This window comes from Geotrypetes seraphini, chromosome 7 (assembly GCF_902459505.1).
Source record: "Geotrypetes seraphini chromosome 7, aGeoSer1.1, whole genome shotgun sequence".
Lineage (NCBI taxonomy): Eukaryota > Metazoa > Chordata > Amphibia > Gymnophiona > Dermophiidae > Geotrypetes > Geotrypetes seraphini.
Window position 1 is genome coordinate 157,506,107 of NC_047090.1, and position 12,910 is coordinate 157,519,016.

Consider the following 12,910-nt stretch of genomic DNA (forward strand, 5'->3'; position numbering starts at 1 on the left):
CTCTCCACATATCGGTTCCCAGCATCTTTCAGTTTAGCAATTCCATTTTTCATCTTCCTCCTTTTCATTATTAATATATCTGAAAAAATTTTTGTCTCCCTTTTTTACATTTTTAGCCATTTGTTCTTCCGCCTGTGCTTTCGCCAGACGTATCCCTCTCTTGGCTTCTTTCAGTTTCACCCTGTAGTCCTTTCTGCACTCCTCTTCTTGGGTTTTTTTATATTTCATGAATGCCAACTCTTTCGCCTTTATTTTCTCCGCCACTAGTTTGGAAAACCATATCGGCTTCCTTTTTCTCTTGTTTTTATTGATTTTCTTCACATAAAGGTCCGTAGCAATTTTTATCACTCCTTTCAGCTTAGACCACTGTCTTTCCACTTCTCTTATGTCCTCCCATCCTAATATCTCTTTCTTCAGGTACTCTCCCATTGCATTAAAGTCCGTACGTTTGAAATCTAGGACTTTAAGTAACGTGCGGCCACTCTCCACTTTAGCCGTTATATCAAACCAAACCATTTGATGATTGCTACTTCCCAGGTGAGCACCCGCTCGAACATTAGAGATACTCTCTCCATTTGTGAGGAACAGATCCAATATCGCTTTTTCCCTTGTGAGTTCCATCACCATTTGTCTGAGCAGAGCCTCTTGAAAGGCATCCATAATCTCCCTACTTCTTTCCGATTCCGCTGACGGAACATTCCAGTCTGCATTTGGCAGGTTGAAATCTCCCAACAGCAGAACCTCCTCTTTCCTTCCAAACTTTTGGATATCCACAATCAGATCCTTATCAATTTGCTGCGATTGAGTCGGCGGTCTGTAGACTACACCCACGTAGATAGAAGTTCCATCTTCTCCTTTCAGAGCGATCCATATCGCTTCTTCCTTTCCCCAGGTCCCTTTGCTTTTCGGTCGCTTGGATATTGATCTTTACATAGAGAGCTACTCCTCCACCTTTTTGACCATCTCTGTCCTTCCTAAAAAGATTATATCTCGGTATGTTTGCATCCCATCCATGGGATTCACTGAACCATGTCTCTGTGATAGCGACAATATCTACCTCTGCCTCTAATATCAGGGCTTACAGATCATGAACTTTGTTGCTTAGACTGCGAGCATTTGTGGTCATCACTTTTCAGCTATTTTTCAGCGGTAATCTCCTTTTTCGTATGGATTTTTGTTTCTTTTCACTTTCCGTTGCAATACTAAGAAATGAGTTTCTGATATTGTTTATGTTGGAATCTTTACTACTGTCACATCTTTTCTTTTGCCGGGGGTGGTCTCTATAATTGTCCTTCATACATACACCACCCCCACCTTCTAGTTTAAATGCCTAGAAACATATTGTCTAAATTTCTCTGCAAGGTTTCTTTTTCCTGCTGTAGTAATATGTAGCCTATCAGTGCAATGTAGCTTCTTGTCCTTCCATGTATTTCCCCATCCTCCTATGTACCTGAAGCCTTCTTGATGACACCAGGCTTTGAGCCATCTATTAAAGTCCTCTGTGTTTTTCACTGTTTGCTCTCCCTTTCCATATGCAGGCAGTATTCTCTGTCTCTGTCCCTGACCCTTGGCTCATGTTTTCTACTTACTAAGTGTACCTACCTTGTAAATTCTGGGCCTACAATAAGAACAGTAACCTTGTCATTAGAAGTACGTAGCTTTTTGCTTATATACTTCCATTATAAAACCAGGGTAGTCACAGCTTTGATCTACCTCCCCCCACTCCCCACCATTTCCTGTGATCTGTGAAATGTGATTATTAATTTAAAGGTTGATGATATTTAGGAGGGCAGGCAATGCTTAAAGCAGCAGCATAGCCAGAAGCTGATTTTTGGAGTCTCCTGAGGAAAGACTGGAGGGATCAAGCATCTCCTCTCATTGCAGCCTCTCGCTTCACTGCTGCTACCGCCATTGCCGAACCTCCCACCCAACTCATACTTTTGATGGCGGGTATGCTCAAGCTCCTTCAGCCAAAGTTCTCTTGATGGACCCCAGCCAGTGTGGTTTAAGCAGCAGAAATTGTTAGGCTGCTCTGGTCTCTGACCCCCAGCACTTACATGCATGTTCAGTTCATAAATGAATTGAGCAAGCGTGGACGTACTCTGCTGACTTCTGCTGCGCATGCAGCGCAGGCTGGGCTCTAGTGGGGAGCTGTTGGTGCTTGAGCACCCCTGTCAGCCAAATACTAGCTGCCATAGTGTTGGAGGGACCCTGAGCCCAACTTGGGGGGGGGGGTTGGCCTCTGTGACTACACCATAGCTTAAAGATACTTGAAAAACTTATTTATCTTTGACTCTGTATTTGCTTTCAAATATTAATACAAGATAAACTCCTGTTATGTGAAGGTTGTTTACCATTAACCAGTATAAACACGTTATTGAATCCCTACAACCAATTAGTAACACAAACATAATAAGACCTAACTAGTTCTCCTATTAAGAGGAAGATTCACTCACCATATTGATATACTGTATGTACTTGAATATAAACTGAACTGAATATAAACCGAGGTAACCCCCCCTTCCCCAAAAAGGAGAAAAAAAGGTTGACTTAAATATAAGGAGTGGGGGGCGTGTTGTATTCAAGTTCAGTGCCCTGCCAGGCTCTGCACCCTGTTCTCCCTCCCTTGCTGCTTTGCATCTAGCCCCCTGACTCACTCCCTCCCTTTCTCCCTGCCAGATTCTGTACTCTCTCTCCCTCCCTCATGATGCCTTGCAGGCCTCTGCTGGGCCTGTTGTAAGACCTGGTGGTCCAGCAGTGGCCAGGACAGGAGAAATCCCTCCTGCCTCCTGTCCCAGCCGATTCTGATTATTGTTATCTCCCTCCCGCCTCCCGTGAGAACTCGCAGCAGCCAATTAGCAGCTCTGCATGAACAGGAGCGAAGGAAGATGCTCCTGCCGCGATTTACCGCTGGACCACTAGGGATACTAAAGGGGGCGATCAAAGCCGCTAGTGGTTTTGCACAGGCAGGAGTGACGGAAGGTTGCTTCTGCCGCAATTTACCGCTGGACCACCAGGAAAACTAAAGGTACGCGGGGGAGGCGAGAGGGAGATAACAATAATTAGAATCAGCTGGGACAGGAGGGATCACTCCTATCCAGGTCACCACTGGATAATCAGATCTCACGGCAGGCTCGTCAGAGGCCTGCAAATAGGTTCGGGAGGGGGACAGGTCTGCGCTAACCTGCATATAAACCAAGACCCCCCCCCATTTTTGGACCATGTTTTTGGTCCAAAAATCTTGGTTTATATTCAGTAAGAGAAAATTCATTAAATTTAAGTAGGCAGTATGCACAGCATTTTCTGTGGCCTTTTGAGGTGGATAGCTCATTTCAAGGTTTCAGGTTATTTTTTCCCTATTAGAAAAAGAAAACTTATAAAATACCAAAGGATTTTTGTTGATGGTTCTTCTTTTTGGTTTTTGTTATTAAGGGGGGATGTTTAGTTAGAGAAGCTCCATAAATGCATAGAAAACACTTCTAGTCTTTCTAGAAAGCTATGACATTTTGTTCCACTTAATATCATGCATAGTCATATGACTCACTCGGTTTGGCTGAACTGCTGTTTTCAAAGAGCACCTGTTATGGGGTAACTTCCCTACATGTCCTGTATGTCTGAAATATTACATATTGCTTAGATCAGGGGTGTCAAAGTCCCCTCCTTGAGGGCCGCAATCCAGTTGGGTTTTCAGAAGTTCACCAATGAATATGCATGAGATCTATTTGCATGCACTGCTTTCATTGTATACTAATAGATCTCATGCATATCATTGGGGAAATCCTGAAAACCCGACTAGATTGCAGCCCTCGAGGAGGGACTTTGACACCCCTGGCTTAGATGGTACAGTTTTGTTGTCAAAGAATGCTATTATAAGTGTGGCACATTCTCCCACTGCTTTATACATTGGATCATGTATAGTTTTCCACTATTTATAATGGAGGATGTGTAGAACTTAAACAGTTAATATGTTTAAGTTTCAAAATTATAAGGCGCCAAATTATAAGGCGCTGAGTACAGTTGAGTACTGATGTCATAATATATTGTGACATCAGTTATGAATTTGTAGTCACCCATTTTATTTTACAGGACTGTCCAGGCAACTTGTTATTGTGTCCTCTGAAACATGCCTCTTAGAAAGTAATCCTATGCGTAGAATTAATTTTATATTTAATAAAGACATCCCTCACTGCATGTGTTAACTTATATTTAAACATAAAATGAGACATTTACTTAATTTGATGGTGGTATGTAGTTAAACCATATTTTTGGGCAGACGTTGATACTTATATTAATAGTTCTGTGAATTTTAGCTACAGAAATCGAGCACATCAGTGACCTGTTTCAGGAAAAGCAGCAGGAACTTCAAGCTGCAGTGCTAAAAGTGGATCAACTGACTCAGCAGTTAGAGGATTTAAGGAAAGGGAAACTGAATGGATTCCAGTCTTACAATGGACAGATGACAGGTCCTGCAGCACTAGAACTGAAAAAATTGTACCAAGAGCTACAGGTAAACCATTAACATTGTCATCTGATAAAACCTTTCAGAATAGCAAACTGTTTTGAATTCACTGGTGCAGACTGTTGGTGTGGCCTTCTACAGAAGAAATCCAGTTTGGATTTTTTTTCTGTGCCTCTTCTGTACTTCACTGAGCTCCTTAACTCCACCTACAATTTTTCCCTTCTGCACACGTGCCTGCAGGAGTGTGTTTGTTCTGCTCTTCACATTTTATTATTTTATTCAGTGTTGTTTTTTTTAGTCCTTTTTACTTCAGGATTCTTGTGCTTAGCATATGCTTAGCGCGTTTCTTTCACTTTGCCTGCATTGAGAACACACAGACTTCTGTCTGTAGCTGACGGGCCAATCCCAGTGGATACCTGTTAGCCAGCCTGCTTAGTTTCTTTGGAACTCTGGGCCATCCCTGAAGTTGTCTCACCTACTGTTAAGCAGAGCTTGAGCACATGCTGTTAGGCACCCTTAGGAGGCTCAGCGGTGTCTTGCAGGGTGCCGGCCACATCTTCTCGCTTCTGCCCGTCCTGGTGTGTGTGTCCGTCAGTCCGCAGGGGTGAGGTGCTGTCAGGCATGGGGTCTGACTGGCAGCCCGAAGATCAGCTTTGCAGAGTCTTTCCCAGCATGTTGCAGTGATTCTCTAATTCAACTATTGTAAGAGAGCTGAGGCAGGCTGCAGCACAGCCTCAAACAAGTCACAGTGAGTATAGGCTGTTAAGGCCTGTGAGATGGATCGGGGGAGGTCTGAAAAGTGGGTTTTTCAAGGTTTCCGCATGTCCCCCTGTGTTCCCCCACCTTAAAAATCCTAAAATTGCCATTCTTTAACTTTGCTAAGTGTGGAAAATATTGTGTTTTTGATTGAACTAAGCCCAGTACTGTGCAGACTTGCATGGTCTGTATATGGCCGCTTGGGGGAGGATGGGCTGGAGAGGGCTACAATGGCTGGAAGGGCTGGAGTAAGTTTTGATGGAGATTTCAGCAGTGGGAACCCAAGCACAGTACCGGGTAGAGCTTTAGATTCTTGCCTAGAAATAGCTAAGAAGAAAAAATTTAAATTGAATCAGGTTGGGCAGACTGGATGGACCATTTGGGTCTTTATCTGCCGTCATCTACTATGTTACCATAATACAGTGGCAACCTTCTTGGATTGTAGCGATCTTTTTATCAAAAGCTCCCTGCTTCTCCAATACTGCAATTCTTGCCTCAAATCTTGTTGGGATGGAGTCCTTAGGCTCTCCTAATGTGAATTCTTGCCAGTATTGGACAAATTAGGTGCTTCAGGAGAATTCTTGCTCCACGTATCACGTGGGACTCCCCTGGTCAAGCAGGTGATAAAATGCTCAGCTAACCCAAAGGGGCAGCCGCCTTTATTTTGGGGGTTTGGCACGGCTTATAGTTCCATGCGCACAGCTGCAGTCCATCTGCAGCCTCTGAAACGCATGGTTAAGTCATTGGAGGGTGACTATGTGCCCCAGGAACCGGAGACTTTCTCAAAGTTTCTGAAACAGTTGTAAAAAAAAAAAAAAAGAAGAAATGTTTCAAAGCAGGTGTTCTTTCCTTGCATCCAGTGGTATTACTTCTCTGGGCATGTCCTTGTCTCAGTCAGAAGAAGTCAAGAAAACCCGAAAAAATGGAAGGTAAACCAAATAATACAAAAGCAAAAACCTCCCAAACCCCAAGAATAGTAACTGGACAAGGGAGAGAGACAAGAGTAGGACCAACACCACTACACACTACAATCTACAAATAGTTTTTAATACACGGGAGAGCCCTCAGTCACACAGCCACCCACTGAAAAGCACAGTGGAACAGGCTGTCACTTGGCTTACACTCAGAAGAGTGTTAACTGTGAAACATCCCTGGGCTCTACTCCGTGTTTTTTTCAATAAAGTGCACCCAACAGTGCTAAGTGTGAAAAAAGATATAAATAAATAAAAAAAACACACTTTACCATTCACTACAATTGTCTCTGCCCCTTGTCCAGGGGGCCAAAACGTCCAAATCCAGCAAAGCAAAGAATACCAACAGGAAGTACTTAGCTCCTCCGTGGAAACAAATAGCCAGCAAAGATATTATTCGTCCAACGGGACTCCGTTTTGGGGGTGCACACCCCCTTCTTCAGGAACAGCTGGACTGCGCTGAGACTGACTCAATCATCCGGCACAGCATGGATTGACAAAGCAGGAAATGGCGCTGAACCGAACAGAACACCATCAATTTAAACTGCAGACCTACAGATGTAATTGGATGGAAGAAACACACACTTGACTCCCAAGTCAGCTGAAGTGGGGAACTGCTTGAAAAGCAAAAGAATGACGTGTTGTAAATCAAAAAACTCCCCCACTCTCAGTCAGGACATGCCCTATTCCTGATCTGCCTGATCCTGGTTTTTATTCTGTGATCAGTTTGCTGACCCCTTATTTCAAAGTGTAGCACTTCCAAGGATGGGGGACCAGGGACTGTATACTGGATCTTCGAATCCTTCAGGGGCTTTAGGACCTGGGGTTGATCCCACAGTTCCTCATTTATTTCAGTCTATGGCTTTGCTGATTCTTATTTATGAGTCTGCAGGAATTGCATTTGGTCATTCAGCCAGCTCAGTCCTCTTCTTCCTCAAGGCTTTGTGGTGCGCGCTCACAATCTTCCACCTTTCTCTGGCACCCTGATAAGAGCATGTTAATATCAGAGCAATGTGGCTATCTGGAATGTGCTCTTATGTTAGCAAGGACCATGTCTCACTTGTACCAATCCCTCTGGAGTGCCTGCAGGGTCTGGATCAGCATAGAGTGAATTCTTTGGTTACACAGGTGCATGACTGCGCCTCTCTACCCAAGGAAAGTGATGTAGTTCTTAGAGATATGCAGGACTGCCATGTGGATGTTGTCATTCGGAGGCTTTTTGATGCAGCAGGCTTTCAGGAGGCTGCTTTGCGCCTATCTGTTTTGCCTGCACATCCTGGAGAGTGAGGCTGTAGATTATCCTCCTCAGCTTCTTTTGGTTGGGTCAGCTTATGTGACTGCCACTTTATATACCTTATGCTTTTTCCATTTCTGCCCACAGAATGGGTTGGTGATTCAGGAGAGAATTAAAAACCAAGTTATTCAGGAAATTTGTCAAGTTAAACTAATATTCTCAATATATCCCCGGACCCTAATGCTTCTTCTAATTATCTATCTTGTAATTTTACTGGGTATGCCCAGACCAATTCATAAGAACATAAGAACTGCCATCTCCGGATCAGACCTTCGTTCCATCAAGTCTGTCGATCTGCACATGCGGAGGCTCAGCCAGGTGTATACCTGGCGTAATTTTAGTCACCCATATCCCTCTATGCCTCTCGTAAGGAGATGTGCATCTAGTTTGCTTTTAAATCCTAGAAAGGTGGATTCCGCAATAACCTCCTCTGGGAGAGCATTCCAGGTGTCCACCACTTGTTGCGTGAAGCAGAACTTCCTGATATTTGTCCAAGACTTGTCTCCCCTTAGCTTCAGTCCATGTCATTCTTTTGTAATCCACCTAGAACCGAAAGGTATTGGCGGAATAGAAGACACTAATGTAATGTAATGATTCCACCTCCAAAGGTTTCTTTGGTGAGATTTTCCTTTCAGGGCAGTTGTTTGGCAAGAACCGATTGACCTCATGGATTCTGTGATATTCAATTGCCCTAAGACACTGCCTGATAGCAGACCCACACCCTCTAGGGATTCTGGTCATTCTAATTTTCATAGCTCCAGGCATTCCCACTCATATTCCAGTGCCACGTCTGAGACCAGAGCTCCTGGCAGCGGTACTCCGGCTACAGACATGCCCAGCCATCTGGATCCCATCCTGTGCCCCCTGCCAAGAAGGCAAACTCTGCACCAGATTGGGGGATCCCCCTCTACAGATAGGAGGTGGGCTGTCAGCGTTCCTGCTAGCTTGGGTTTTCATTACGTCCAACCTGTGGGTTCTGGACTTTATTTGGTTGGGCTGCAGTTGGAATTCACCTGGCCTCTGACCAATTGGTTAGTGTAATCTCTCGCAGGGCACCTAGACAAGGCACTCCAAGTGCAGGCCACTGAACAGTGCTTGCTGGATATTCAAGTTCTAGAGCGGGTGCCGTCTGATCTTTCGGGCTCCGGCATATGCTCCAAATTTGTTTTTTTGTGCCACTGAATGGCTCCGACGACTGGGGGCCTATTCTGGAGCTGCAGCATGTACATGAGGTTCTCAAGTTTCCGCACTCTCACATGGAAACAGTGCGATCTGTTATAGCAGCAGTGGCCCTTGGAGAGTTCCTTGACTCTCTGGATTCATGGAGGTATGCTTGCACATTCTGATTTTTCCAGCCCACCGCAGTTACTTGTGGTTTCACGTCTTGCACAATCATTGCCAATTGTTGGCTCTGCTCTTTGGACTAGCAATGACTCCTCATGCCTTCGCTGAGGTGATGGCGGTCTTAGCGGCTTATTTAAGTACCATGGATCCTCAAGTACATCTTGTCTTGGTTGATTGTGTATTATAGATAGGGCAATCTCTCACCCAAGTAGTCTTGGAATACCTGGGTGTTCTCTTTGACATGGTTGTGGGCCACATCTTTCTTCCAGGGACATGGACTGATTCTGCATTCCCAAATTTTTTTCCCTTCTCCAGCTCCTTCAGCGTGGGATTATCTTCAGGTCATGAGATCCTTGGCTACCATGTTGGATGTGGTTCCTTGGATGAGAGCACACATTCATCCTTTCCAGCTTGTCTTACTCTTTTGCTGGGCTCCGCACTGGAATATGTTACAGACCAGTGTTCCGTGGACTCTGGAGGCTCAGGCCAGCTTTATTGATGGCTTCTCCCACAATCGCTATGCAAGGACTTACCCCTGCGGATCACCTCCTGTGTCATGGTGCTGACAGATACCAGTCTTCTGGCTGGGGAGTCTGCTGCACTCAGCATCCCATTCAGTGGTATTGGACACCTTCTCAATGGAAATGATTGCTCAACTGGTTGGAGCTCAGAGCCTTCAGTTGGCACTAGTACACTAGCAGAAGACTCTGGAGGGACAAGCGGTTAGAGTTTTTTCTGACAATGCAACGACAGTAGCCTATGTCAATTGCCAGGGAGGTGCCAGCAGCAGTTCTTTGACTCTGTAGGCCTGCCTTCTCTTTCTGTGTGCAGAAAGCCGCCTCCAGGTGCTCTTAGTAGCACATGTAGTGGGAGTTGACATTGTTCAGGCCTACTTCTTCAGCAGACAGCCCTTGCTTCAGGATGCATGGGCGCTGACCTTGGCGGAATTCCAAAATCTTTTGTGGAGCTGGGGTCAGTCCCACTATGACCTCATGGCCATGGTGAGACACATGCAAGCAGCTCGATTCTTTAGTCAAAGGCCTGAGCTCAGAAGCGAGGGTTTCGATGCTCTGGTGTAGCCACGGCCTCAGGAAATTCTTATTTATGTCTTTCCTCGTTAGTCTATTCTAAGCTGAGTCTTTTGGTAGATCGAGGTCCATCTGGGCCATGTCATTCTAGTGGCTCCAGACTGGCCTCACAGGCCAATGTATACAGCTCTGCTGTGTCTTTGCTAGAGTAGTGGCGTTTGGTTGTGCGTCTCTCCTGTCCTACATAAGCAGGGTCCGATCTGCGTGGAGGACCTGGGTTGTTTTGCTCTTCCGGCTTGGCTCTTGAGCGTGCAGCCTTAGTTTGCAAGGGCTCTTCTACTGTGGTCCTTGGCACTCTGCTTATGTCTAAGCAGTTATCTGCTCTATCTGCTTACGCTGCAACGTGGGAGACTTTCCAACATTGGTGCGCTCAGGACCACGCTGAGCCGTTTTCCGATCCACTTTTGGTAGTGCTGACTTTTCTCCATGTTGGTCTTGATCAGGGCCTCACTGCAGCATCCCTTTGGGTCCATGTGGCTGGGCTGTCTTGTTTTCATGTCCGGTGTCGCCCTTCGTCTTTGGTGTTTCACCCTGACGTTATCAAATTTCTTACAGGGGCTCTTCGCATTGGACTACCGATTGATTTATTTATTTAAAGATTTAAAGCTTGCTGCATCTACAGTTCTGCGCGGGTTATATAAGGACACAAATAATAATAGGATTATAACAATCAATCAATTTATGTATATTGTAGTGCGGGCTATCGCGAACTTTCTGAAAGTCTTAAAGTGGCATTGCTCTTTTGAAGTGGTCTGCACCGGGGCTCCGGCAGTGACATCACCCATTTGTGAGAATATCTGCATGCTGTCCTGGATAACATCTGTTACGGTAAGTAACTGCTTTAAAGGCACATTAAGCTTCCCTCTCTGTCCCAAATAGGCTCACAATCTAAGCTAAGTGCCTGAGGAAGAAAGAATATGAAATTTATAATACAGAGTAAAGAATATAAAAGAAAAGAAAAAAAACAGAATGGCAAAAAGTTGACATAGCAAAATAATCAAATAAAAGATAAAATAAAAATACATTTCAATCTATAAAAATAAATTAAAAACATAGTAACATAGTAGATGACGGCAGATAAAGACCTGATTGATCCATCCAGTCTGCCCAACCTGATTTCAATCTAAAATTTTTTATTTTTTTTCTTCTTAGCTATTTCTGGGCAAGAATCCAAAGTTCTGCCCAGTACTGTGCTTAGGTTTCAACTACTGAAGTCTCCATCAAAGCTCACTCCAGCACATCTACACCATCCTATCCATTGATGCCCTCCCCAGCCCATCCTCAACCAAATAGCCATATACAGACTCAGACCGTGCAAGTCTGTCAAGTACTGGCCTTAGTTCTTTACTATTTATTATTATTTTCTGATTCTAGATCTTCTGTGTTCATCCCACGCTTTTTTTTTATTTATCTCCGTCATTGTTTTCTTCTCCACCACCTCTCTTGAGAGCGCATTCCAGCCATCCACCACCCTCTCCGTAAAGAAGAATTTCCTTATATTGCTCTTGAGTCTACCAACCCTCAACCTCAAATTATGTCCTCTGGTTTTACCATTTTCCTTTCTCTGGAAAAGATTTTGTTCTATGTTAATACCTTTCAAGTATTTGAACGTCTGAATCATATCTCTCCTATTCCTCATTTCCTCTAGGGCAGGGGTGTCAAAGTCCCTCCTCGAGGGCCGCAATCCAGTTGGGTTTTCAGGATTTCCCCAATGAATATGCATGAGATCTATTTGCATGCACTGCTTTCATTGTATGCTAATTTATCTCATGCATATTCATTGGGGAAATCCTGGAAAGCTGACTAGATTGTGGCCCTCGAGGAGGGACTTGGACACCCCTGCTCTAGGGTATACATATTCAGGGCTTCCAGTCTCTCCTCATACATCTTTTAATGCAAACCTCCTATCATTTTCATCGTCCTCCTCTGGACCGCTTCAAGTCTTATGTCCTTCGCCAGATACGGTCTCCAAAACTGAACACAATGGGGCCTCACCTACAACTTGTACAGGGGAATCAACACCTTCTTTCTTCTACTGGTTACGCCTCTCTTTATACAGTCCAGCATCCTTCTCGGAGCAGCCACCACCTTGTCGCACTGTTTTTTGCCTTTAGATCTTCGGACACTATCACCCTAGGTCCCTCTCCCCATTCGTGCATATCAGCCTCTCACCTCCCAGTACATACAGTTCCTTCTGATTATTAATCCCCAAATGCATTACTCTGCATTTATTTGCATTAAATTTTAGTTGCCAGATATTAGATTATTCCTCTAACTTTTGGCCTCAGCACCGAACCCTGAGGGACTCCACTACTCACCTTTCCTTCCTCTGAGCGATTTCCATTAACCACCACCCTCTGGCGTCTGTCCCGATAACTAGTTTCTAATCCAGTTCACCACTTTGGGTCCTAACTTCAGTCATTCAAGTTTGTTCAAGAGCCTCCTATGAGGAACCATGTCAAAGGCTTTGCTGAAATCCAAGTAAATTACATCTAGCATATGTCCTCTATCCATTTCTCTGGTCACCCAATCAAAAAATTCAATCAGGTTCATTTGGCACGATTTACCTTTAGTAAAGCCATGTTGTCTTGGATCCTGTAACCCATTAGATTCTAGAAAGTTCACTATCCTTTCTTTCAACAACACTTCCATTATTTTTCCAGCAATTGTGAATGATAATGCAGCCCTGCTAAATGATGAATCCAATTACCGGCCAGTAGCCAATCTTCCATTCCTCACTAAAATAACGGAAAAGTTAGTATTTAATCAAATGGCAGATTTAATTGAAAAAACACAAGTATTACATCCTAATCAAACAGGATTTAGAATCAACTATTCAACCGAACACTCTAGGATAGGCTTAACTTCCAATATACTGTATTTTTTTTGGATCATCATAAATCTATCATGCTTATTTCCCTAGATCTCTCAACCGTGTTTGGCACGATAAACCACTCATTACTACTCAAAAGTCTTGCTTCATTCGGAGTCTCAGATC

General features: G+C 44.3%; 1 protein-coding gene across 5 annotated transcripts in view; it reads left to right on the forward strand.

Annotated features, from left to right (window-relative positions):
* PPP1R13B (protein phosphatase 1 regulatory subunit 13B) overlaps positions 1-12,910 on the forward strand; it is a 199,805-nt gene that overhangs the window by 114,870 nt on the left and 72,025 nt on the right. For all 5 annotated transcript variants that reach the window (XM_033952239.1, XM_033952240.1, XM_033952236.1 and 2 more), the window contains one exon: positions 4,311-4,507. In XM_033952239.1, coding sequence (XP_033808130.1) covers positions 4,311-4,507 — 197 coding nt within the window. The remainder of the gene's footprint in view (positions 1-4,310; positions 4,508-12,910) is intronic.